At 37.8% G+C, this 27,013-nt stretch overlaps 1 protein-coding gene across 1 annotated transcript; it reads left to right on the top strand.

The window, feature by feature from the left end:
* Nucleotides 1-2,048: 2,048 nt before the first annotated feature.
* Nucleotides 2,049-20,489, top strand: LOC129108460 (ceramide kinase-like). The gene is made up of 13 exons (XM_054620278.1): nucleotides 2,049-2,369; nucleotides 7,340-7,480; nucleotides 8,267-8,389; nucleotides 8,481-8,606; nucleotides 8,700-8,766; nucleotides 8,994-9,139; nucleotides 10,095-10,169; nucleotides 11,711-11,863; nucleotides 12,402-12,507; nucleotides 13,533-13,612; nucleotides 14,337-14,542; nucleotides 14,797-15,011; nucleotides 15,100-20,489. Exons 1-13 carry the CDS (start codon nucleotides 2,180-2,182, stop codon nucleotides 15,185-15,187), a joined length of 1,716 nt encoding a protein of 571 aa, XP_054476253.1. The 5' UTR covers nucleotides 2,049-2,179; the 3' UTR covers nucleotides 15,188-20,489.
* The last annotated feature ends 6,524 nt before the right edge of the window (nucleotides 20,490-27,013 follow it).

The following is a 27,013-nucleotide window of genomic DNA, read 5'->3' as shown; positions in this document are numbered from 1 at the left end:
ATGTCCCTGTGACTGTTATACTGTTATTCATTGTATCAGTAGATTATTATTGATAATGCATTAATATAAAAAAAAACTAGATTTTACTGTTGTGTAACGTTTAGGTGGAGCACATTTTGAACTACATCTTTAAAACTATTTCCTATTTTTTATTTATAGGAGCTTTATTCTTCCAGGATCAGTCAGAGGACGTGATGACGTACCTGACGACAGACGCCACCGAGTTCTGATGCTTTCAAGTGCTGTAAGAAATGTTGGGAAGTATTTTATGTAAACAACAATAACCAATCAGTGAGAGGGGATGGCTTAAACGTTGCTCTGTTTGATACGTGTACAACTATTATAAAGACATACAAGTTATTTAAGTTTTCTAGGAAAGTATATGGTCCATTATGATACCCAAACATTTCATTTAAAACACTCTTGATCATCCGCTTTTCACTTACCATAAAACATAGATATGGTTAATGCACAAATGTAATGATAATGTATTTAAATCAAAAAAAAATTGAATATTTGAATTCAATTTGAAATGAACTTGAAATTGAATATTTTTTGAATATATTATTGAAAATCAAAATAAATTTATGTTTCAGACTTTGAATTTGAAGATCATTCATTTGTAAAATTGAACTGACAGCAGGTTTTACAGGTTTGTACTCCTGAGGAAGTTTTACAACAACAAAAAAGACAATTCATATTAAATAAATAGAATATTTCATTAAATAAATAAAGAATTGTTGTATTAGGATACGTTGACCAACAGCATTGAAAAAAATTCAGACTGAACCTTAATGCTAAATGAAAGTTTAAAGAATAAGAGGTGTGTCATTTATTTTCACGATAATGTTCAATTTATTACATTTAGTCATTTTGTGTTAATGATGTCATATTAAATTAAATCGTATTTTTTATTAAATGTAATACATTTTGAGCACATGCAGTATTTTGTTGATGTCCAGGTAATAATTTAGGTACAATATAGAGACGAAACATTTCAGGTAAAAGTGAATATTGAACATTGTCTTAGCAAAAATACTCGACCCAAAAAATAATCCAAATATAGGTTACATTTTTTATCACCTTTTAAAAAGTTGAGTATATATATACACTGGTACTATATATACACACAGTACCAGTCAAAAGTTTAGACACACCTTCTCATTCAATGGTTTTTCTTTATTTTATTTTTTTCTACATTGTAGATTAATATTGAAGACATCCAAACTATGAAGGAACACATATGGAATTATGTGGTAAACAAACAAATGCTCAACAAACCAGAATATGTTTTATATTTTAGATTCTTCAAAGTAGTTGAATGAGAAGGTGTATATATATATATATATATATATATATATATATATATATATATATATATATATATATATACAGTATGTCAAAAGTTTCTAAAAAATAATCTAAAATATAAAACATATTCTATATATATATATTATATATATATATATATATAATATATATATAGTATGTCAAAAGTTTCTAAAAAATAATCTAAAATATAAAATATAAATAATATATATATATATATAGTTCTACATATATATATATTCTATATATATATATATATATATATATTCATATTTTTTATATATATATATATAGTTAATAACGTTATATTTTCTTACATATATATATATATATATATATATAGTTAATAACGTTATTTTTTCTTACACATATATATATATATATATATATATATTATTAATAATATTATATTTTTCTTACATATATATATATATATATATATATATATATATATATATTGTTAATAACGTTATATTTTCTTATATATATATATATATATATATTGTTAATAACGTTATTTTTTCTTACAAACATACTTGAATAACAAATTAGGTGCATTACAAAATATATAAATTAGAGTTGTCTGGCAGCACCTGAACGCACCAGCAGACTCCTCCTCCCTCCGCTGTGACCGCTATGTGAGAGAGAGAGAGAGAGAGAGAGAGAGAGACAGAGAGAGAGAGAGAGACACAGAGAGAGAGAGAGAGAGAGAGAGAGAGAGAGAGAGAGACCCTCAGGCCGCTACATTGTAACACTGTGTAGCGTCACCGCCGCCTCTGATCTTTCCTCCCGGAGGCCTCAGCGGACGCACGGAGAGAGCATGCCCGGACGGAGGTAGCCGGCCCCGGGCATGCTGCTGCCTCCTCGGCCGGCTGAAGGAGAGAGGCAGGACGGAAGGACGCAGATGGAGAGGCCGGGCAGGCTGCTGCTGCTGTCCGAGCTGCGGGTCCGGAACGCGGCGTACGACGTGAGCCTGAGTCGGTCCCTGCTCACCTGGAAGAGACGGATCTGCAGCCCGGTGTACCACCCGTTCAGACCCAGTAAGACCCGGATGTGTTGTTCATGTCCATGTGTCTGAACCTTTCATCTGTGTGTGTCTCTCTCTGTCACACACACACACACACACACACACATACAAAGCTACACACACACACACACACACACACACACACACACACACACACACACATCCAAAGCTACACACACACACACACACACACATCTAAAGCTACACACACACACACACACACACACACACACACACACACACACACACACACACACACACACACACACACATCTAAAGCTACACACACACACACACATCTAAAGCTACACACACACACACACACACACACACACACACACACACACACATCTAAAGCACACACACACACACACACACACACACACACATCTAAACACACACACACACACACATCTAAAGCACACACACACACACACACATCTAAAGCACACACACACACACACACACACACACACACACACACACACACACACACACACACACACCGTGACATCCTGTGTGATACACAAAGAGCATTACATAACACACAGCATGAGGAGGTCACAGAGGTCACAGAGGGGTCACATGTTTCTTACACTGTTTTAGGTTCAGGGAAATATGGAGACATGTAGAAGTTAAAGTATCATTTAATCATCATTTCACAGCTCACACAGCAGGGGTGGAAAGCAGTACTGTTGTCAAATACAAAATTTTGAGGTACTTTTATGTGAATATATGCTACTTTTATACTTCTAGTGGCTTAAAGATATTGTACTTTTACTCCACTAGCTTTATTTGACAACTTCAGTTACTTTGCAGATTCCGATTATAAATAGAAAATATAATTAGACAGAAAAAAATATGAGATATTCTACTAGGCACTATATACAATTGGTAATAGCTCAGCGTTATGTAGAAAATAAACAGCAAAATATAGTATAAATATAGAATGTATTAAGTGTATATATGAATATTATATATATGTACAGTACCAGTCAAAAGTGTGGACACACCTTCTCATTCAACTACTTTGAAGAATGTAAAATATAAAACATATTCTGGTTTGTTGAGCATTTGTTTGTTTACCACATAATTCCATATGTGTTCCTTCATAGTTTGGATGTCTTCAATATTAATCTACAATCTAGAAAAATAAAGAAAAAACATTGAATGAGAAGGTGTGTCCAAACTTTTGACTGGTACTGTGTGTGTATGTATATATATATATACAGTATGAAGAGGAGAGCATATGCAGCAGTTACAGTAGACAATGCAGGTATTAGTAAATATATATATATAGTGAAATACTAATAGTAAGACATTGTATACAGAATAAACAGCTGTAGTTTTGATAGGAATATGGTGTATACGCTGTTAGTTTTTTCCCAAATGCATCTTGGGAGTTGTAGTTGACTTCTCTCATGCAGTTTTTATGTCCACAGGCTTGTAGCTTTTGACTAAAATCAAAAGAGTGAAATGTTTTCTGACACAGGTTGTTCGTCTCTGTCTCGTCTGATTCAGTGTCTCAGCTGACAAAAGTCCTGTTGTTTCTGTTGTCATGGTGACGGCAGAAACAACAAATGCTGGGGGTGTAAACCTGAGACTTCTGGTGTGAATCTTTAATGTCTGACCTGCTTTCTGTTAACAGTAAGGAGGGCTCTGTTCAGTCTTTTTTCAGTGTCAATTATGTCTTACTGTGTGAAAGAGACTGGGATCATTTTTTTTCATATATGCGTTATGAAACATTGGTAAAAAAGGAAACAAATAAGTCGAAATGTAAAAAGGATTTTCTTTATTTTTTTTAATTTTAACTTTTCTATTATTTGCCTTTTAGTCACTTATTCATTATATCCACATTACTGATGATTACTTATCAAAAATATCATTGTATAAATATTTAATGATAGCACAAATTGTTTTTTTCACAACATGTTTTTATCTAACATTCTGCCTCAATCCATATTTGTTGGCGTTTAGCCTTTCAAAACAAACATTTTCAAAGCGTTCAAAAAGCTGTTTGCACGTCGACTTGCCGCACACAAAGGGAGGCAACACAGCTGTATTAACGGGCGGTTTGGCAGCAATCTAACAGTACCATAAATTCTATTTATTAAACACAAAATCATTTTTTCCAGACATTTAAAGCTGAAATTAAACCTCAATAGAAGTTGTTAATATTAAAGTATATACATTTAGTATAGCCCTAGAAATATGAAAACTAACAGAGTTACGTATAAAGTAAAATATATTTATGTATAAGATACTTCTTTTTGCAATCTTTTTGAATTCTGTAACTAAGAACATTGAGACTCCATACTGAGGCGGTCCACCACCGTTGGGTCTCTGCAGAGAACCTCTGAGGTCCAGGGTCTCCTGGTGGAACCCTCTTCTGTGGCGTGTTTGGTAACCGTGTGGTTCTCCTGCAGGGTTTTGTGTTCCTTCGTTCCCTCGTCGACCAGACTCAGGTAGGAGATTTTGGTCCCACAATGCAGTGGGCCGCCTCCGGGTTTAGTTTAGCTTGTGGTGCTTCTGTTTTTAAAAAAAAAAAAAACATGTTTCTGTGTTTGATGGCTGAACTTTGAACCCTGTTTCACAAACTGAACCTGCAGTTATGTTCCAAAATGATGAACATTAGTTCAAAATGTAGCTTCTTAATCATAATAATGTATCTTAAAGCCTTTAAAGATCTGGACTTAATAAACAAATACCAGACTACTGTCAAACCACTACAAGGAGATTTTTATTTATTAAAGATTTTGCACCATCAAAACTCACATTTTGGAATAAAACTGGTGTTTTTTATAGAAGTAGTCTTTGTCCGTTTTGTTGCTGTTTCCCATCAACATCCAGCAGAAACATGTCGTCCTCCTCGCTGCTCCTGGGTCAGTGTTTGTAGTTTGGCTGAATAGTTTTTTAGTGACTCTGCTGATCAGCTGTTGTTTGTTCAGTTTGTAGATCCATGTGCTGCTGCTTTCAGAAATGTTCTTTAAAGGAAAAGTTGAAGATTCTTTGGGGAAAATGTATTATTCTCTTTTGGTGTGAGAGTGAAATGTTCAGGTCTGGTCTCACCCAGAATCACAGGAAAAATGTTAATTATGGTGTTGAAAATGAACACGTAAACACACCTTTAACATCAGTATCTGCCAGATTGTACCCTTTTTAAAACACAATATCTTGTCGTGTAAAGAAAGAGAAACTTCACACTTTGTTATGCTTCCTGTTGACAAACCTGGCCCGCCTCATTTGCATATTGCTATCCAATATCTCACAGCAAGAGGGGCCTGGGTTCAATTCCCGGGCTGGATGGCCTTCTGTGTGGAGTTCTCTCCGGGTTCTCCAGCTTCCTCCCACAGTCCAAAGACATGCAGCTTAGGTTATTTGAAGAATCTAAATTGCCCGTAGGTGTGGATGTGAGTGTGAGTGGTTGTCTGTCTATATGTGTAAATGGTTATTTTTGAACTTCAGTCACAGTTCAACGCTGTTTAAATATATAATATGGAACTTTTCCACATTAATATGTCTAAAAACGAGACCCATGGCATATATGTTTGCATTACATTGTCCCAAATGTCAACAACAATTTCAATGGTGTCACATCCCATTTTTTCAATGCGCCAGCGTTGTTGTTGTTTGCCAGAAGCTGTCATAAATTGACTTTTGATCTAGTTTCGAGCCACATTTTAACGATACACTTTTTAGATCTTGCTTCTTTTTAACTGTATATTTTAACCAGATGAAGAATATTCATCATCGGACGTTTGGATCTGAAGTTATCAGAGAAACAAGGTGTGAAAACGTAAGTGGATGCTCGGCTCGCAGCCCCTCCTGGACGTCCTGTGTGTCCCGAAAGAAACACAGATTATTACCTTGAAACTGCTTCATTAAGTGTTTTTACTGGTTTTAATCCCTGGGTTTGTTTGTTTTGGAGAGGAGGTGACCTCTGTGGTGAAAACCTCCTGATCAGTGAACACTGAAGGAGTCGTAAAAGTTGACTGCAATGACAATAGCTCCCATTATCCCACCCTATTTCACAATGTCACCAAAGCAAGGTTGTAGCTCTGAAAGTTGATCTGTCTGTCATAGTTTCCTCCAGGGTCAACGTTGTGTAAGGTGTGAATTTGAGACGCCTCAGGTGGTCATTTAGTAACACGTAGACTTGAATGGCACACAAGGATGTTTGAATTTTGTCTCTGTGAGTAAATGTAAATGTTTACTAGTAAACCAGTTCAGTGTGGTTTTATTTACCTTATTGCTACTGATGTAGATTTTGAGGAGACGTTAGTTTTATAAGGTTAGTATTTTAAAGCACATGATTTTAATTTGTATTTTATATATTAACAAGAAGTTAAAGCCAAACATTAAAATGTCCTTTTTTGGGGGTAAAGGACGTTGTTTAGGAAATGGAAGAGTGACCTGTTGAATTCATTTTTAAACCAAAATACCATTTCATTGATTTATAAAGGACTCAAAGTCGAGCAAGATCAGTGTGAAATAGAAAAGTCAATAGATAAGAATAAATACAATAACATTTAAAGCTTGGTAACATAATCATAACAAATAATAAAAACAATTAATTAAAACGCAATTCTATCATAGAGTCTATGTTATTAGGAGTCTGTAGTCAGGAGACTGTGACACACAGAATGGATTTATATCTGTTTGTGTTGTTGCTCAGTGTGATTTCGAATGAGGTTTCCTTCCTGTAAGTTCTGGTTTCTGGTTTCACTTCAGTTATCCGTCAGGCCCAAGATTATATTTCAGACACTCAAAACCTCAAACAGCTCTAACTCAATCCTCTCTGAATCTTTTCTTGGGTTGATCACATTGGGTTCATTTCTTTAAATATCACGTGAAACTTAAAGCTCGTGGTGCGTTCATGTGCTGCAGAGAGGCTCCGAAATATCTGCTCTACGAAAGGTGGCTGCTGGATCCTTAAGCTAACAAACTGTGTGTGTGTGTGTGTGTGTCTGTGTGTGTGTACAGGTGTGTGTCACAGTGTGTTAGTGTCAGAGATCATCTCTGTGAGGGAGGAAGAGGAGGAGAACAGCAGCAGAGGAAGAGACGATGGCAGCTGGAAAAAGATCAAAGAGAGAGAAGGAAAGGACTGCAGGCAGGCCTTCACAGGTAAACGCACCTGCGAACACAGAAACAAAACATCTGGAAACATACATGAAACACACCTGCTAACACAGAAACAAAACATCTGGAAACAGGCCTTTACATGCACCTAGAAACATACATGAAAACACACCTGGAAACACGGTTACAAACATCTGGAAACAAGCATGTTCATGCAACTCGAAAAACCTTAAACATCTAGAAACACAGTGGCAAAACATCTGGAAACATGCTTGTACATGCACCTGAAAACTTGCATGAAAGCACACCTGGAAACCCATTAAATACATCTGGCAACACAGTTACAAACATCTGGAAACAAGCCTGTAAATGCACATAGTAAAACATTGAACACATCTGGAAACACAGTTGCAAAACATCTGGAAACAAGCCTGTACATGAACCTGGTAAAACATTGAACACATCTTGAAACACACCTGTATAAGCACCTAGAAAAAATACTTAAAAGCCCAATAAACAGACGTGATAAGCACAACTAGAAACAGGCCTGGATATTCACATGGGAACGTACATTTTACACATCTGGAAACACATTTTACACATCTGGAAACTGTGTAAAATAGAAGTGAAAACACAACTTTAAACACAGCAAAAAGGAACATCTGGAAGCACAATTAACAGATGTGGATCACATATTAGGAATAAATCCTGAAAACATATCTTGAAACACATCTGTAAATAAAGTAAACACAGCTGGAAAATACCCCAAAACATAACTGGCCTGTTTGATTATTAAATGACTTGTTTTGACGTGTGTCTGCTGTGGTTCAGTGTTCTACGTGGAGAGGGTTCAGCAGCACCGCTGGCGGTGTGCTGAGGTCATCTTCACCTGTCCAGAGGGGGCGCTGTGTCAACAATGGGTCAGCAGCATCAGGGAGCAGCTCGCCGCCATCGGTACGTCTTCACACCGACACACGCTGACTGACACACAGGTGATTGTTGCCAGAAACACCAGTGACTTCATCGTTGTTGTTGTTGTGTTCAGCCAGCAGACCCAAACACCTGCTGGTCTACATCAACCCGTACAGCGGGAAGCGGCAGGGAAAACGCATCTACGAGCAGAAGGTCGCCCCGCTGTTCGCCCAGGCTGGCGTCTCCACGAACGTCATCGGTGCGTCCCTGCGTCACTCGCTTCCTGTTCTGCGTCTTCACGTGTCAGGGATTGTACATCTAACGCGCTGTGTCTGTGTGCTTGTTGTCATAGTGACGGAGCACGCCAACCATGCAAGGGACCACCTGAAGACGGAGGCGGAGCTGAAGAAATTTGACGGGTGAGAGTTTAGTTCCTTCACATAACAGAAGAAATGTTACATCACAGAGCACAAAATACATGAAAGACAGGGAATGAACCGCCAAAATAAAAGCATCTGAGAACACATCTGTCATGCTGCAGCCTTTTTACACATTTGAAGGACAGTAAAATTATTAGTTAGGTAGAAAAAAATCTGAAATAAAAAGCAGTCATACCCTTTAACGTCTCACTTTGACCCCGGCTCAGGGTGGTGTGTGTCGGAGGGGACGGGATGTTCAGTGAGATCATCCACGGGCTCATCTGGAGGACGCAGATAGACGGCGGCGTAGATCCAAACTCTCCGGAGGAAGCACTGCTCCCCTGCTCGCTACGCATTGGAATCATTCCTGCAGGTCAGGAACACTTAAACACTGCTTTTTATTTATTTTTTTTAAAGTTGAAGAAGTCCTTGTGGAGGTTTTGGGGATCCTTGAGTGAATTTAGCATCCGTCATGTTGCTATGGTTACCTGCAGTTTGAACTTCTGGGGTCCAGGCTCATTTGGCCTCATTTTGCACTCACTCCGCTATAAGTCTGGCTTTTCATTTTATTGATTTAACAAAATGTTAAAGCTGCCAGACACATACAAATGTACAAATCTTTAATCATAATAACTCAAAAATGTTCTTATAAATGGTCCAAAGTTGTCACTATTTATACGCACAAATGCAGCAGAAAAAAATGAAGAAATAAAACTTTAGTACAGTGTATTTACTTATAAAGGGATTTTATTTCAACTCATTGAAAGTCTATTTAAGCATGTTAATCGCTGGACATTTGAATAATTCAGTTTTTAAATGTTTATGGCCTACAGACAAAAAATAGATACTGTGTGAAAGCCCCTATATTATATATAAATTAAGATATGTTAATATTAATACAACTTTCTGGCTGTTTTAACTAATGAATAGACTCCAGAGGGTTTTAATAAAGCTGAATACTGATGGGATTTTGATAGACCGGTGTCAGCCAATCAGAGAGCAGCAGCCTCTGTTATCTGGGCGTAAATGCAGGTACTGACTGTGGCCTCGTTCTCAGTTTGTTCTGTTTGTTTGTGTCCTTTTTGTGTTTTCTGTTGTTCAAGTGCTCTATAAATACACACACACAGTCATCAGGGAGACATTACTGCTCTCTGCAGAGGGAGAAACGAAGCCGCTCACCTGGTTAATTAATGGCTGCTGTAAAAACTAGGTGCAGCAGTAAAAATGTGCAATTTCAAAATCTTTGCATGCAAACAGGAAGTTCAGAGCCATCAGTCCTGTTCTTCTCCTCACCGGAACTTTACAGAAATGTGTTTGTGTTGTTCCAGGTTCAACAGACTGCATCTGCTTTGCCACTGTGGGCGCCAACGACCCCGTGACCTCTGCGCTGCACATCATTGTGGGTCAGTCACATGGTGTCACTACACGTCAACTATAACATGAATTATTTTCAGCACGACAGAGGTTGTTTAATATGTTAACCAAAGGACAAAAGACTCGTAAAAGTCAAAGGACAAAGAAGGTCCTCCTCTAGTAAAAATCTAAATTATACATCTCCATCATAAAAGGTAATTAATCACCAAAATAAAGGGACTTTTTGGTCGATATTCAAATGCTTTATATCGACATGTTTCTCACAAAACCATCTACTGATGAAGGTTTTCCCCATTTAAAACAGTTGCACCTTTTATATGCAAAACTCAAATTTAGAGCTGCAACGATTCGTCGATCAATAGAAAATTAACTAGTTTGATAATGCAGTATGAGTTTTAAGTAATATGTTTAAGTAAAAATGTCAAACATTGGCTAGTTTCATGTTGTAAAATGTGAGAATTTTCTGCTTTTCCTGGTCTTGCATTAATGGTAAACTGAATATCTTTGGGGTTTCACCCGATGGTCGGACAAAACGACACATCAGAGGGCGTCAACTTGGACTTTGGTTTTATTTACAGACTAAATTATGCATCAAATAACTGAGAAAATAGAACAGTAATAAATAATTGAAATAGTTGTTAGTTGCAGCTCTACTCACATTTGCAAGTAGGAGATGAAATTTGTCTCATTTTAATTATTTTCCAAATATATTTAAGTGAGTTTATCATATATATATATATGTTTAATACTGATTGTATGAGTTTCATTATTGCCAAATCCTGAATGCAAAATGTGGTGCAAATCCAGCAATAGGTGGCGCTGTAATGCAATTATATATCGAAATGATATTGCATGTTACACAAATACATTTATTTTTAATCCATATCCAGTTTATCCTCCAACATGGTCACACCAAATGTAATAAAAATCCAGTGATGCACATTACTTTGCTTTCCATGGTCTCAGGCTGCCATCTAGTGTTTCAGGTCAACCTCATTGTCAGTTCTGCCATATTGTACAGTTATAGAGGTTTAAAATGATGATTCTCTCTCAGTGTTGATACATGCAAGTAGCAAAACAAAACAAAAGGGCTTTAAAATGATATGATAACAAACAAATACTAAAAAGTTTCTTAAAAAAATATTTACCAGTTAAGCTGGTGCAATCAGACATGAAAAAGATATGAAAATAATATATCATCCACAGGATTAGTTATTAGATAACATTATTAATAAACCTTTTCACAACAAAGTTATAAAGTGCTTTACATGGTAGAACCAGGAATATAAAACATTTCAGGACTGCAATGAGGCAAATATATTCTACAAAACAATTTAGTAGAATAAAATACCCAACAATAATATAAGATAAAAACAATAATAATCATGAGATTTTAAATAAACCAATGTGCTAGACTTAGTAAAAAGCTTTTTCAAAAAAATACACATTTCAAAGTGTGTTGTTAAACATAGCTTCCCTGTTACCTGCTTTACTTGGTTGCATGTCTAGTTATTGTCATGATTCCACGTCCGTATGTTGATTGTGTGTGTTTGTGTGCGTGTGTGCTCAGGAGACTCTCAGCCGATGGACGTGTGCTCGGTCCACCACAACAACACCTTCCTGCGATACTCCGTCTCTCTGCTGGGTTACGGTTTCTACGGCGACGTGCTGACTGACAGCGAGAGGAAGAGATGGATGGGACCGGCCAGATACGACCTCTCGGGTATAGAAATGCAACACGTGTTGAGACGTTTTCAGGGGAAATCTGAAGTCGTGGTAGAAACAATCCTGGGAACTGAACCAGCTGCTGTTGTTTACTAGTGAAGCTTCAGATTCACCAGACGGAAGAAAGCCAAAGATACAACTACAGCTACGAACAGAAGCTCTGAGGCAGAGAGAAATGAAACAATTTGAGAAACTTGAGAAGAGTTTGCATGTTTCAGATCAGTTCTTGTATCATCAAGGTTGGAGGTTAGATTTCTGAAACAGTGAGGGGAGGCACAAAATACATAAATGAATGAATAAATATAAAAAAGCTAAAACTATAAAGCTCTGTTTATCAATCTAACAAATATAATTAACTATGAAGTTGGCCATGCTTCCTTTTAAATGACCGTGAAAAACAAAAATGTTAAGAAATAATTGATTGATAAACATCTTCTACTTGAAGTTACTACTTTCGTCTTGTGTTGATTGTGGCGCCCCCTGTGGACAAAGGTGGTATTGCTGCCCTTTAATCCCTTATGACGCTGTGACTCCAGGTGTGAAGATGTTCCTGACCCATCACTACTACGAAGGAACAGTGTCCTACCTGCCAGCCAAAGGCATCATGGGAACTCCACGGGACGCCTCCAGGTGTCGATCCGGGTGAGAGATATGTTGTGATGTACAAATGTACCGATACTCATATTTAAAAGTGTGTTTTTAAGTTAGCTTAACTTCCAGTTTAGTACAAAAGTGTGATAATAATGTTAAAAGTAATGCTATCAGTCAAATCCTTTCAAAACTTTAACTTTATTTATTGTCTTTTTTGGAAATGATTTACACTCAAAAATGAATGTAGGGAGGCTGTAACCATAACTATATCTATAATATTATCTAAGAGGCGCTGTATTATTTAGAGTATGTTATCATATATTTATTATTAACCTGACATCAATATCACATTTTTAGGTATCGCAGTTATCGCCAGTGTATAGCTGGAATATCGCAACACCCGTAGTTCAGATAAGCTGCAAAAATTGGATCCTTTTCAGGTTAAGGGAAAATTCGGTTTAACAGAGAAAACCGTTAAGTTTGCCAAGCTTTAAGTTTAAAAATAGTTTGGTTCAAGCTGAGACGGCAGACGAGTCATTTCCTGTATCTGTGTCACTCGGGTTTCGCAACAACCTCGCCTTTTTAGATGACTAAATTCATGTCCTGAGTCTGTTCGTTCCTTTGGAGAAGTGAAAAGGAACACAGATTATGATTCATTCATCCTCCATAGTCACCAAAGTAAATATTGGACCCATTTTTTACAAGCCACATATCTTCCAAATATTCGGACGCTAAAATGTCATTTTTCAGACAAAGCAAATCAGGAGAAAATGAACTTCCTCTAAGATCTTTTTCTGTCCCAGCAACACACACTCGCGAGATCTGGCACTAGTATCGCGTTATCGTGAGCCAAACTGTGCAAAAATGTAAGGCTAACGTCAACAATCCCTTGCGTACTAACTTATTTTTGTAATGCTAAATATAGTTGTTAACTGTGTCAAATAACCCTATATTAGCTAAATACATTTTTAAAAGATAATGTGAATAGAACCCAATATGCTTTCGTCCATCCACACAGCGTTCACAACACGTTATTTTTTTAAAATAACATTGAAATATCTTTACTGTATTTCCAGCTGTGTGGTTTGTCAGCACAACGGGCAGCTACTTTCAGAGAAAGCAGCGCGGTACGAGGTGGATGAGGCATCGGACAGCGGTGAGTCCAACTAATCCTCATTCAGCGCTTCTTAAACACAGTTGGAAAGAAAGTTACTAAATTGTCTTTGAAATACGATATCATGTCAAACCAGTTGGTTTTATGCAAAAAGGCAGACTGGAATCAAACAGCAGGCCTGGCTTCATCAAAAGGGATAAAAAGATACACCATCCAGCTGTCAGATTTTCCTGTTGTATCTTAGAATATATTTATACCATATTATGAAATAAAAGTGGGCCATGAATAACGCCCTGGGGGACACCACAGGATAGTCTTCAGACTCGGTCGTATCTCAATTTAAATCTATCCATTTAGTCATTATTCTGGAGCTGTTAATCATATGATCTTCATCAGCAGACCAGTTGACCAGTCATGGAATTGCAGATGTTCACTTTTTTTCTTCTGTGAACTTCTTCTCTTGTCCACGTTGGCTTAAAAATTGAGGTTCCAAGTTCATTTAACCTTTTAACCTCAACTTTTTAAAGCTACTCATTATATTGTGTGATTATATTGAGATGGATTTCTTTTCACTCGTTTTCCCTATTCATACAAGTATGCAAGTGGCCTTGTAGCTGTTTTAGATGCTACTTAATGTATTTATTGTTGACTTTGGTTGAACAACTGAAACTCTGCAGTCAATCAGTCGTTAAAATATCAAACAAAAGATAAAGATTTGGGGATTTTGGTCAAATATGTCTTTTTATTTGGTGGGGGTTGGTTTTAGAAAGCGACAGCGAGTGGAGGACAATCCGAGGGAAGTTCCTGGCCATAAACGCTGCCAGTATGAGCTGTGCTTGTCCTCGAAGCCCCAAAGGCCTCTCACCTGCCGCTCACCTGGCCGACGGCACCACCGACCTCATCCTGGTCCGGAAATGTTCCCGCTTCAACTTCCTCAGACACCTCTTACGGCACACCAGCAAAGACGACCAGGTAATAGAATCAGCATTCTGCTTTTACGGTCTCTCCACATAATCGAGACCGAATCCCGAGATACCAAACACCTGGTACCGTTCCTTAGTGTTCTCCTTAGTATCAGGATTTTGCGTCATCTGATTGGCTGTTCTAATCGGCCTTGGTGGAGTCCAACGATCAAAGTATTTAGTACAAATATCAGTCGATAATGACCAGTGGAAGATGGATCGGAGAACCTTTAGCAGCTCAATGTCTCGTTCTGTCTCGACCAGTTTGACCTGACCTTCATCGATGTCCACCGGGTGCGGCGTTTCCGCTTCACGCCGCGTCACTGCCAGAGCGACTCAGACCTGAACCTGCGGGAGATCGGCAAACACCAGATCTTCAGCCAGATCTGCCGAGACCACCCGGCTTGTGGCTGTGCCCCCGCCTACAGCAACTGGAACTGCGATGGTGAGATCCTGACCCACACGGCCATCGACGTCAGGTACAACGACCTTCCGGGGGCCTCCTACCGAACTTTTATCATTTTGTTTAACCCAGGTTAAATGTACCTTTTCCTTTCTTGTTCCCAGAGTGCATTGCCAATTGATCAAGCTGTTCGCACGAGGGATTGAAGAACCAACGGTGTTTGAGGATATCACCAACCCCTGTGCAATATAGGCCCACAGCCCCATTACTCACCTGTCAGACACTGGAGTCGTCTCTATTTCCAGCCTTCGACCTACGTCACTGTTGCTGCCGACATCATGTGACCATCACCCCATCCTTCACCAGGAGGCTCGACGGGATTCAGCAAGTTGTGATGTTACTCCACAAAGATAAGCAGTAGGGAAGGAGACAAATCTTTACTTGCTGGGTCTAACACTCCCAAGGTTTCCCCACAAACAGGAAGTGAGATGTGGTTTCCTTTTAAAACATCTTGAACAGCTTTAGATGTATTCTCTGGAAACAAGCAGCAGTTTTAAAGAGATAATCTTTGACCTGGAGAGTAAAGCTTCACCCTCAGATTGTGTTTGTGTTCTGGGTCAATTTGTTGGTGTTGAATGTCTGGCACCTGATTTATTTTTGATATATAACTCCAGTCCTGAAACTGAGCCTAATACCTGTAACAGTAACACAAACAACGTGGATTTGTTTCTGCGTTGCCCAGAACATGCCCCGTGTGTCACAAGGGCCGTATGAAGTACTCCAGTCTGGTTTTGATACCAAGTCTGGTGTCTTTTTCTGTTAAGTCAGACTTGTTTTGGGTCAAATAGATGTTTCGACTTGGACTCATCTCACCTCTTGGCCGTTTTGACTCGGACATGTCTCTGTCTTATGGCTGTCTTGGCTTAAAGTTGGACTTGAGTTGGCCTTGTAGGTGTTTTGAAGTGGATTTGTTCTGACTTGGACCTGTCTTGACTCTGTCTTGAGGCTGTTTTGACTGACTTGTAATGGGTGATTTGACTCTGCTTCGTCTCGTAGTCGGCCACCTCCTGTTACAGATTCAACCAAGTCCAGATGTTTGTTTAGCAGACTGGACTCAGCTGTTAAGGGTCTTTACTCGGACTCAAGCCTCTTTGGATTCAGCTTTGACTTGATCACAAGACTGCTCAGACTTGTCAAAGACTAGACTTATGTGGCCTGTTGGTTAATGCTTGTATTGCCTTTCAGTATTTGTGATTGTAGTTAGTTGAAGTACTCGAGACCTGCCTTGGTCTAGAGACGTCTTTTTCTTTTAGCTCTGGCTCGTCAAGGTCTCTGCGATTGTTTAATTTCTGCCTTTTTTGACTCTGACTTGTCCACCAGACATTCTCATCTGTTACTGCAATCTCCGAGTTGCTTGAACTCAAACAGTCTGCAAACTGATTTCAAGATTGACTTTGATTTGTTATGTTTGTCATTGTATTTTTCCACATTCTTTATTAGTGCTGTAGTGCTTCAATCTGGAGTGGATTCCTGTCCAAAGATGTTTTTTTCTTTCTCTTATCTCTGGGCTTGTCTCTGTCTTTTGGATGATTTGACTCGATAAGAACAGACTGAGAGTTTTTTGTATTTATTCTACTGATAAATAGATTAGAAATTGTTAGTTTATTTGCACTTTTAAATAGTTTGAAATAATCCTGGATTTGGAATTATCTGTTACATGTTTTCAAGGATGCCAGACACCTGCCAGTCAATCCTAGGGTCATGTAGTCATTAGGGGTTGGGAGCTGATGGAACATTCATGAAAAGTAGAAAGTAAATCCCCTGCACATGGTCAGTACTTGTAGGGAAACATAGTGCTGACAGGACATTTATTTTCCAGCGTTGAACTTTCCTCTCGCAGTCACCGTCTGTTATTCAGCAGTGTGAAGGTTTATTTTACTTTCTGCTTCTTGATTAGATTTATCTCTAGTCCTCCATTGTTTCTCAGGAAAACCTGAGCTCAATCATATCTATGAAATTTCTATTTTTATTGATGTTAATCCGCAGCAATTCAGAAGAAACAAAAACTATGAGAAATCTCAAATTTCAATTTTAGTCAAGAACATTTTGTGTCGGTCAAGCTGGTCGTGGCTGTGTAAACTGAACGGCGCGTGCATGAATGTTTTTTAATCTTCCATGCTTTCTGCTCAATATGCAAATGAACTGAGCGAACACAGGCTTAAATGTAAATCAACTGAAAATGCACTGCTTTAACACCAATGTTTCACTCAAACTGTGCAGATATTCTGTCTTCGAGATCAGCTGAAGTTGTAGCTGTTACTTCAATGATGTTTTAAAGTTGTCTGTCAGGTTTATTTGTAAAACCTCAATTCAATAATCTGAACCTTCCAAAAATCAAATAATAGTTTCATGCAACAAAAGAATCCTAAATCCTCTTACGAAAGCAAAGAAAAATAATTCTGCTTCACAAACCTGTGTTTACTAGTCATTCATCCTAGGAACATCACTTTAGGGATGATAATGTTGCTCCAGACTGAAATGTCTCAACCACTATTGGATTGATTGCCGGTGTAGTTGGTTCAGACATCCATGTCTGTGCACACCCAGGTTGACAGTGGAGGTGCTGCAGAGTGCAAAAACGTGTCAAGCTATGCAACATTAACCACCAAAGATGGCGAATGCAACCTAAACAAATTGTCTTTCCAGATCTGTGTGCTGTTAGTGAGCGGGTAGAATACATCAGCAAGGGGCCCAATATCTAGTGGCCAGCCTAAAAGCCTACAATCAATTTTAAATACAGACTCATCTGTGTTTATTATCTTAACCAACCATGTACCTAAGTTACTACGAGCAACCACTGACGATTCTGACAACCGAACATGCAACAACCAGTTATTTGAATGCCTCTAACTGTCTTAATTCAATGTTTAAAGCTTCTGAACTGGTCCGCATATTTTTGATGACGTCTGCTGTAAAAGGGTCTATCATACCTGCAAACCAAAAACCATTCCCATCAGCCTCAGCTGTAGCATGCAAACACACTAAAATAGTGATCTTTGGGGGCTCGACTTTAGCATGTTAGCATTGTCATTGTTAGCACTGAGCTCAAAGCTCCACAGATTGTGAATTGTTGGATATGTGTATGTCGTATAATTAACATAAAACAATCTATTCTTAGTTTCTCATAACAAATAGAATAATATTTCACATGGAACCAAATTTGGAATTTTCTTGTGTTACTGGAAGGTTTGTATTATTGGTTTGAGGTTTAGTAAATTCTTGTTTTGTTGAAGGAACGCGCATTGTAAAGTCCAGTGGTGATATTCAACATTTGCTTTCAAAAAAACCTAAAACATCTTTTCAGATCATGAAATGTCCCAGATGTATTGCTGCTTTCAAGAGGATAAACCTTTTGGATTTGAAAGACTCTTCCTGCCCAGATGTCCATTTGACCTGACAGGAAGTGGAGTATCAGCACTGGACTATCAGACTCTAGATGCTGTTTCTTTGTGTTTTGGTTTGTTTGTTGACGAGCAATCCTGTTTCCTCTCCGTGACGTCGAGCTGGACTCAAACTGACGGAGGAGGAAACCAGTAGCAGCTCACGGTGCTCATGAACGCCAGCAGGCCAAATACCAGCCGGGGTTTAATGATGTAGCTGTCTGTATGTGACAGTTGTAGCTCAGCCTAGAGGACCTCACAGGTCCAAAATCTTGGCCCCAATCAAAAAAAAGTACCCATCAGAACCCTACATGCATGCATTCATTTTCAAGGATGTGACAGATGCAAAGATGGAGAGAAAACTAACACTAGCAGCAGTGAAAAAACAATTAAACGGCTCCCTTAGAGACCTGTTTTAGACTGACTATCAACTGACCTGTGACCACCTTTAGCTCTGTCTCATGTTGATTTATCTCTAAACGCTGTATTGATACAATCAGAGTCTCCAAACCAAATGTGTTAATCATGTGCACACAGAGGTCGACTGGTGATAGATGACTGAGGTGGTATTTTAGATAGGAGAGGATAAGATATTTATTTACATTAAGCGTCTGTAATTATGAGTCAAATGTCTTTGTGCTTTAGTTTATAGATTTAGTGCCCGGTCAAACCATAAACTGGCAAATTAATTTGCATGTTTTTGTGATAACAGTTGGTGCTGGTTAAGACTGGACTGAGCAAACCTTGCTAATGTCGCTTTTACAATTCTTACGGACCAAAAAAAGGCCCAGTCACATAAAAAAAAGTGGCATAAAGAAATTCATCTGTACTCAACGGGCCTCTTGACTAAAATGGCTTTACTATAAGCTTGGTGACGTAGCGACCGCTCGCAGAGATAGTTGGTGAACGACGGTATCTGGCAAGCTAACCACTAACACACTAGCAAGCCTGGGGATATGCTAGTCAATCACTATAGCTCCTTTCGGTTTTATCTGTGCTGGGCCGTTTACTAATTTTTCCATACAAATGATTCAAAAGAAGTATTTGTACCTTTTGACTCCTAACGTCTCTGTTGTGGTGTGTTTTATACACTAACAGACAAAGTTAAACGGCTAACAAGCTATGCAGCCTTAGCAACTGTGGCTGCTTGCTTTTGGTCAACGGCATGAGTTTGGGTGTCGAAGTTCACCATCGTTGAACTGGACTCATCGCTGCTATTCCACTGGAATGAATTCATTTCAATGCATGTAGAATGTTGACTTGGACCGGGCCTTATTTACCAGCAGCCGAGTGGGAAAAACCTTTCATTTTGAGCCGATTCTTGTTCATTCTGACATTTAAGAAATGACATGACACTATGATATCTCCAACTTGGCGGAAAAAAAACTTTACTCATTCTCAAAAAAAACAAAGGTTTCTCGTTGTTCACATTCTGCAGACGCGCTTTCTACTAGTTAGCAGTTGTAAGCTAGCTATGCTAACAGGGCGATATTATACAATGCTCCCTGATAGCCTCCTCATTTTTACAGCTCTCTACTCCCTCAGAGTTCAACACTGTCGAGACGGATTGAATGTGAAAGCGCAGATTTTCATTGAGAAGTTTATATTCTACTTAAAAATTAAACTCGTTCCCATTAATCCACTGATTGTGAAGAAAGTAATAGAGTAAAATATGTAACAGCCCCGATTATAACAAGTAGATTTAACCAAATCATCTCTGGAGTTGTATCAGGTATTTTACTAACAGCATGTAGAAGTGGTAAAATGAAGGATTAGCCTTTCAAATAATGATTATTTTAAGCAAATTATCTTTTTGATTAGTTATCTATAAAATCTGAAAAGTCATTCAAATGTCCATCTTAAATTCTTGAAGTCCAAAGTTGTTGTTTTTTAACTCCTGGAATGACAACGTTTAACTCTGTAAAGTTTCTCACAATTTAAATCTCTCTAACTAACAGGGAACCTTTTTTATTTTCAATACTATGGTTTAATCCGACGCTGAACACTAGTTTGATCTAATGTGTCGGTCGACCTCAATCTGTAATCTGAGCTGTAACTGATCTTTTCCTTCTGCTGTAGCTGTTTCAATTATCAGGAATAAAAAAGAAAACATATTCAACACTTTCTTGTGCGCAATTTATTATTTTATTGTTCGCATCTGACAACTGAAGGAATTATTATCCTGGTGTAAGCCTGTTGGGAGATCATGCATTTGGTTGTGTGTGTGTTTGTCTGTCTGTCCACGGCTACAATCTTGCAAAGGCTATTACTGAACCCATCAGACTGATGTTTCCTCTGCTAGTTTATACTCAAGGACCTCTGGCAGTTGCAGGGTGTCACACTTTTTTGAAAAAAAGATTTTACTCACTGTTTTTTATACCTTCACCGACTGCTAAACTCTTCACTCTAACCGGCCAGTAGGAGCCGCAAGTGATCAACAGCTTACTATGGCCGAGGCATGACCCACCCTACTCTGCGTCTCATTGTCAGCGATGCTGAATCAGATTGAAATTTTCCAGCCGAATCACAACTTAAAACCCATGTAATTCAATAAAAACAGCACATATTATGACAGAAAAATCTCCTAGCAAAATCTGTTGGTGCAACTCAAACAGCCATGCACGCACATTATTTTTGCAAGCTCTTGTTTGGTAATACAATATTTTCATAACCCTGCAAAATGTTGACAAAAACAGTCAAAATTTCTCCTACCAGCCCAATGCTGTTTTTTTCTTTGTCAGAAGTGTTTGGAAATAAGATCTCTTCCCGTTTTCCTTTGAGATTGCTCCTTGCAACAATTTAAGTGACTTATTCAGACCATCAGGAGAAACGCAAGAAATATATTCAAATATGTTACATTGAAATTCATTCCCAATGCTACTCCAAGCAATTGCAGTCCTCGGGTCTTCGGCCAAAATCACTGCGACCGACACAACCACGAAACCACTTTAAAGCAAATAAATCTTTCCACCTTCAGCAACTTTTGGAGCTGCTTTCATAAGAAAAATATTTACACGTTACAGGGCACACTGCATTTTGTTTTCTGCAGCATCGTGCCCTAAATCAAGTCTTCATTTTCATGGGAGATCATCCAGACATAAGACAGAAATGCATAGTAAAAGCTAGGCTTAAGAAGAACTAATATAAACGCTGATAGTTTTATTATTCTATAGCTATAAATTGTGCATCCAAGTTACTTCATGATTATAAGTTGAAGCAAAAACTTGTCTTTGGCCACTTTAAGTAAAAGCACCAAAGTCTTATCAGCAAAATGTACTTTAAGTATCAAAAGTAAAAGTACACATTATTGAAAATTGTCCCCTGTGACTCATATGTTACGTTATTAAATTGTGTCACCTCTGAACAATTGTGAGGAGAGCAAACAGAAGCATAAGTCAGAGTAATAAAAAGATCAGAAACGTGTTTGAATGGATCAATACTCGTGAGGATGATTTCATGTGAACAAACAGCAGGCGGCTCTCAGAGGTGATTAGACCTCATTAAGGAAGTCGGATCCGATAATCTCATTAAGATTTCAGGAAGTGTAAAAAGACTGGAAAATTTGGTTCCCAACTAAATATGTTGACACGGTAAATAATCAGACCAATAAAAATCAGAGGAAAGTCCGTCAGAGGATCGATACCCGAGGGGGGTACAAAAGGAGGCAGTTTAGACTCCAACACCCAGTCTGCAGCTCTGATCCGGTTCGGTCTGGTCTCTGAGAAGGATCCGTCCAGGTGAGTCTGCTCGTTCATCCACTGGAGACATTTTAGTCGCTAAGATGAGCTTGTTTTGGTCATCTTTTGTTCATTTACGCTGTCATTTCTTCTCAAAAGCTCTCAGGAACAAAGATAAATACAAAAACATGGTTTGAGTTTTTGGTTTTCTTATGCTTTGCTTTTTTTTTTTGAGGCTGCAGAAAGTAAGTTCACTAACTGGTGATAATATGTTTTTTATATATATATATATTTGTAAATTTTATATATACTATATATGGAAATTATTTTTAAAACTTTCAAGTTGAAAATCTAACTTTTAACATCATTGTTACTGTAGAAATGTTCTAATTTTGTTGGTGATTTATTGACAATATTTGGTTAACTTTTGAGGATTTCTTTTTTAAATGAAGAATTACTATTATTTATATATCCAAAAGTATGAGGACAGATAAACAATGCAGCTATTTGTGACAGATGAACATGTCATTCCAAAACCATCCAAAACAACCAAAGGCTTACCTTACTTAAAAAAACCTGGCTGTATATATAGAATATTATATCTGTTAAAAAGGCTGTATTGAAAATGTGTTTTGTACCAGCAATAACAGTTTTGTAAACTTAAACATTTAAGTTTGTCCCTGTAAACTCTGTGCTTGCAAGTTTAGTTTTTGCAGGGTGTATTTGGAAGTTTGTGTGTTCAGTCCCAGACTTAAAAGCTACATGATGTGAAGGGTCTATATTTGGCATTTTCACATTGTTAATTGTCAAGTCGGATATATCGGAGTTTGCGATTTAAATAATTGTAATTATGACTTGGATGTTGCCTTGAAAAGAAGGAAACTTGTAATTACGATAAGTTGGATATGACCTGAACGTGGCACAGGTGCGTTGGCTGTTGCAGCTCCAAGGACAATGATTGGTCAGAAGTTAAATGTTTATTTATAAATCAAATATTTGTCTCCACAGGAAATTATCAACCTCATCTTCTTCATCGTCGTTATGATGCCGTCCATCAGTGTGACTCAGCTGTTCCTGCTGTTGGCCCTCCTCCACCTCACCACATCACTTCCTGTCAGGTACCATCACCTGTATATATAATCTATACCTGATTCCTCTTAATATGATACCACACTCCACTCCCACATGATCGTTAATGGTTTGTATGAAACAATAACAGCTGGATTACAAAATATGGAACAAATTTAATCATCTTTAGTTCAGTTTTCCTCATTCTAAATTACAGAAAAATTCTTTTTTAAATTATCTTCAGGAAAAAAAGGGTTTCATATTTTCTGATATTGTTCTTTGTATTTGTTTTTAAAATGTATGATGTGTCTTCTTGTCATGTGACCCAAGGGATGAAGATGAGGTGGAAAGTTTCCTGACTCAGATAGGAGACTTGAACGCACCGTGGTCTCTGTCGAGGATGAGCTCTGCAGATTCTCTGCTCGAGGCCAGACTCAGGTGAGTTCACACTAAGAGAAAAGAAAAGACACTTTTTAGTGAAGAAAATGAATCTGTTGGGCTTGAAATTGAAATGTTAACATGAAAAACAATGTTAAAAAGGTTATTCGAAGAGATTTAAATGTAGCATTAAGCAGCTAAAGAAACAGTTATTTTCCTCATGAGTTGGTGGAGACCAAACATAGAGCTAAAAGAGAGAGAATATTGGACTTAAATTCATCAGGTGACAAACACAAAGACTCCTAATGAATAATCATGTTGATCTGTAACTGATGGATGTGGAAAACCCATTTTGAAGCCTTGAGTTTGGCATTTTGGCTATAGCTGCTTTATGGTCTGTTTGACTCTAAATGGAGCATCATTTACTAAATGAACATCATGCTGTATTGAAGAAGACTTGAAACTAGAGATTGAGACCATAAACTCATGTTTACAATGTTTACTGAGGGAATAAATCAAGAGAGAAGTAGAGTCATTTTCTCATAGACTTCTATACAACCGGAATAAGTTTAGTCAAATCCATGAAAACATCTGAATTGTGAAGGTGCATCTGAAACGATACGACTGTCGATGTGATTGTGTTTCAGGCAGCTACTGTCTGCAGGTCTGGACCGCAGGAGGCAGCTGGGAGACATCGAGTTCTCCAACAGATACGCAGAGTTCCTTCGATCTAAAGCCAAACACAGCTCCATCTGCGCCTTCCTGCGCCGCATGCAGAGCGTCAGGATGAAGTGAGACTCTTCAGACACATCGGAACAGCAGTCGGCCACTGAGCTGCTCGGTTTCTATTGACGTTAGGCTATTGGAAAAACACAAAAGTAGAAATGATTGAAAATGATCAGTGAATGAAAACAGTGTTAAACAGAGGAATGTTTTTAGTGTATGATATTAAGTGACTGGTAGGAGATGACTATGTAGTTGTACAGATGAAATGAATGCAGTGGAAATGTCTATTATTCCATCAAGACAACAATTAATCATGGAGGAAATTTAAACATTGAGGCTTCTTACTAAAATATGATGAAACTAAATTATAAAACAGGAGAAATGTCTAAGAAAAAAAAGATGTTCAAAGATGAACTGATGTTCTAAAAATGTTCTTTGGTCAGTTCCTCCAAAACTGAAACAAAAACATAAAACTCTAAATGAACGTTTCCTTTTCTAAGCACATATAGACTTATTTTTACTGTGTATCAAGATCAGTTGGGTAAGTTGTGATAATAAGAAAACATGTTCAAAACGATATGAAAATTGCTTTTTAATGTCGTGATAACGAGAAAAGAATTTCCTCTCCAACACTGTTCAAAGCTAGGGTTGGTGATCTTGACAAACTAGCAAGAGTGCACTAGGTTTGAAAAACATAAAAACCCTTTTCCAATGAAAGTAGCCAGCAGCATTAGCAACAAAAGTTGGGCAACATTTGGGGCGAATGAATTAACTGGACCGTCTTATTACTGTCCTGCAAAAGCCACAGATACTAGATTATTTAGTTGTTTTAATGAGTAGTAAATGTTTTTTAATAAGAGTACCAACCCTGCATTTAACCGTCACTGTGTTTTCGTCCACAGCGGGGTGGGAGGAGACATGGAGAGAGTGAACCTGCTGCTGAAACAGTACATGTGTCCGTCCGTCTACAACAACTGGCCGACCGACCTGTAGAAGAGAAAAAAACAAAAAAGAAGTTAAAGCTGAAGTTGGAAGGACATACGTGGTACTTTTGTTCTGAATAAAGCTCTTTATATGCAGCTGTAATCATATTTAATATGGAAACACAGATATCTTTGTTATTAAAAATACGTTTTATGAAGTACTTTACGTGTTTTAGTGTGTTAATTATTGATGTCAGTGAAAGAAGCCAACAATTCTAATGCATTCATATTCAAAATGAGACTCCTGAGGGTGGAACTAGAGGAAAGGTCATGGGGTCATTCAAATCAGGAACTGGATGAGGACATTTGTTGTTATATCTGCCTCTAAACCCTCCGACGGCTATGAAGACTTTCAGTCATCCAGGTCTATAATATATATACTGCTGAGTCAAGGGTCACATCTAGTGGCCCTTGACTCAGCATCTATAGAAAAACCTTCCTCAGACCTGCTGCTCACAGAATGGATATCAACATCTTTAAAAAAGTAGGCTTGAGATACATATGATAATAATGTTTTCCCTCCATGCTGATGAAAACAAAAGCATACTCTGAATTACATCCATCTGTTTTAATGTGAATTTTTTTCAAATTTGCCAAAAAAGAAACGCTACAAATTCCCCCAAAAATCGAAATATCGCAAAATGTTTTCATGCTTAGCTGAGGTGAAGTACTTGGTTTAGCAATTGCAACCATTTAACCATGTATAATGTAATCTGACTGGAGGATTAGCACCACCTACTACCGCATTGCATTGTGGGATATTAACAAGGCCGTAGTGCCCAGTGTTTGCATACTCTAGTGCAGTGGTTCTCAACCTTTTTTCAGTGATGTACCCCCTGTGATATATTTTTTCAGCGAAGTACCCCCTAACCAGCGCAAAGCATTTTTGGTTGAAATAAAGATGTAACACACAGCGCTCTGCCATCAGTGTCTGATTTATTAAACTGTCAACACTGAAGATTGCATTGTTGCATTAAATTCAGTTTATGAACTTACACTTAACAATTTTTAAAGGATTTATTTTAAATATATTTTTAAAAATCTCACGTACCCCCTGGAGTGCCTTCACGTACCCCCATTTGAGAACCACTGCTCTAGTACTCGTCGGAAATAGTTTGCAATTCACATACTATTGGTTTCATACTAAGGTTTCGGATGTACTAAAATATATCACGTACTGTTTTAGTGTACTAAATAGCATGTTAGGGTTGACCCAAACACTCTAACACTAAAACAGCTCTGTCAACACTGTTTACGTTGTTAGCGCTGTTAGCACCCTTAGCTGTGAGCCGCCATGTTGCGAGCCGTGTGGAGGCAACATATATGCTCTGAATTTCGAATTTCGAATTTAGCACCTTTCAAGCTTTTATTAGTTTTATTGGTAGTTGTTTATTTATGGCGTGCACACATGTTTCCAAGAGAAGAAAACAAATGTAACGTTGTAGTGGTAAAACAAGACTTAACTCAATTAAAATAAAACATAACAATGCAAATATACTATGTCACAATATTTTTTTTAAATAATAATCCCATAAATGATGTTATAATGAGAAATACAGCTCTACACTACAGCTGCTAAAGACACATCAATATGTATTCATATGCAGGTGATGATTTATTATTTAAATATTATTATTATTTAAATCTTAGAAACTGAGATCATACAGCAATTGTGAATATAAAAAAATATAAAAATGAACATACCTGTGAGACTTTTTCATCACAGGATGAGAACTAATGAATCAATAAAGGAGAAAAAGATTGTCCACTTGACTTAAAATAACGACTGTATGTGAGAACTTCAGG

This window comes from Anoplopoma fimbria, chromosome 19 (assembly GCF_027596085.1).
Source record: "Anoplopoma fimbria isolate UVic2021 breed Golden Eagle Sablefish chromosome 19, Afim_UVic_2022, whole genome shotgun sequence".
Lineage (NCBI taxonomy): Eukaryota > Metazoa > Chordata > Actinopteri > Perciformes > Anoplopomatidae > Anoplopoma > Anoplopoma fimbria.
The sequence above is the reverse complement of the archived record's forward strand: the minus strand, read 5'-3'. Positions and strand labels throughout refer to the sequence as shown.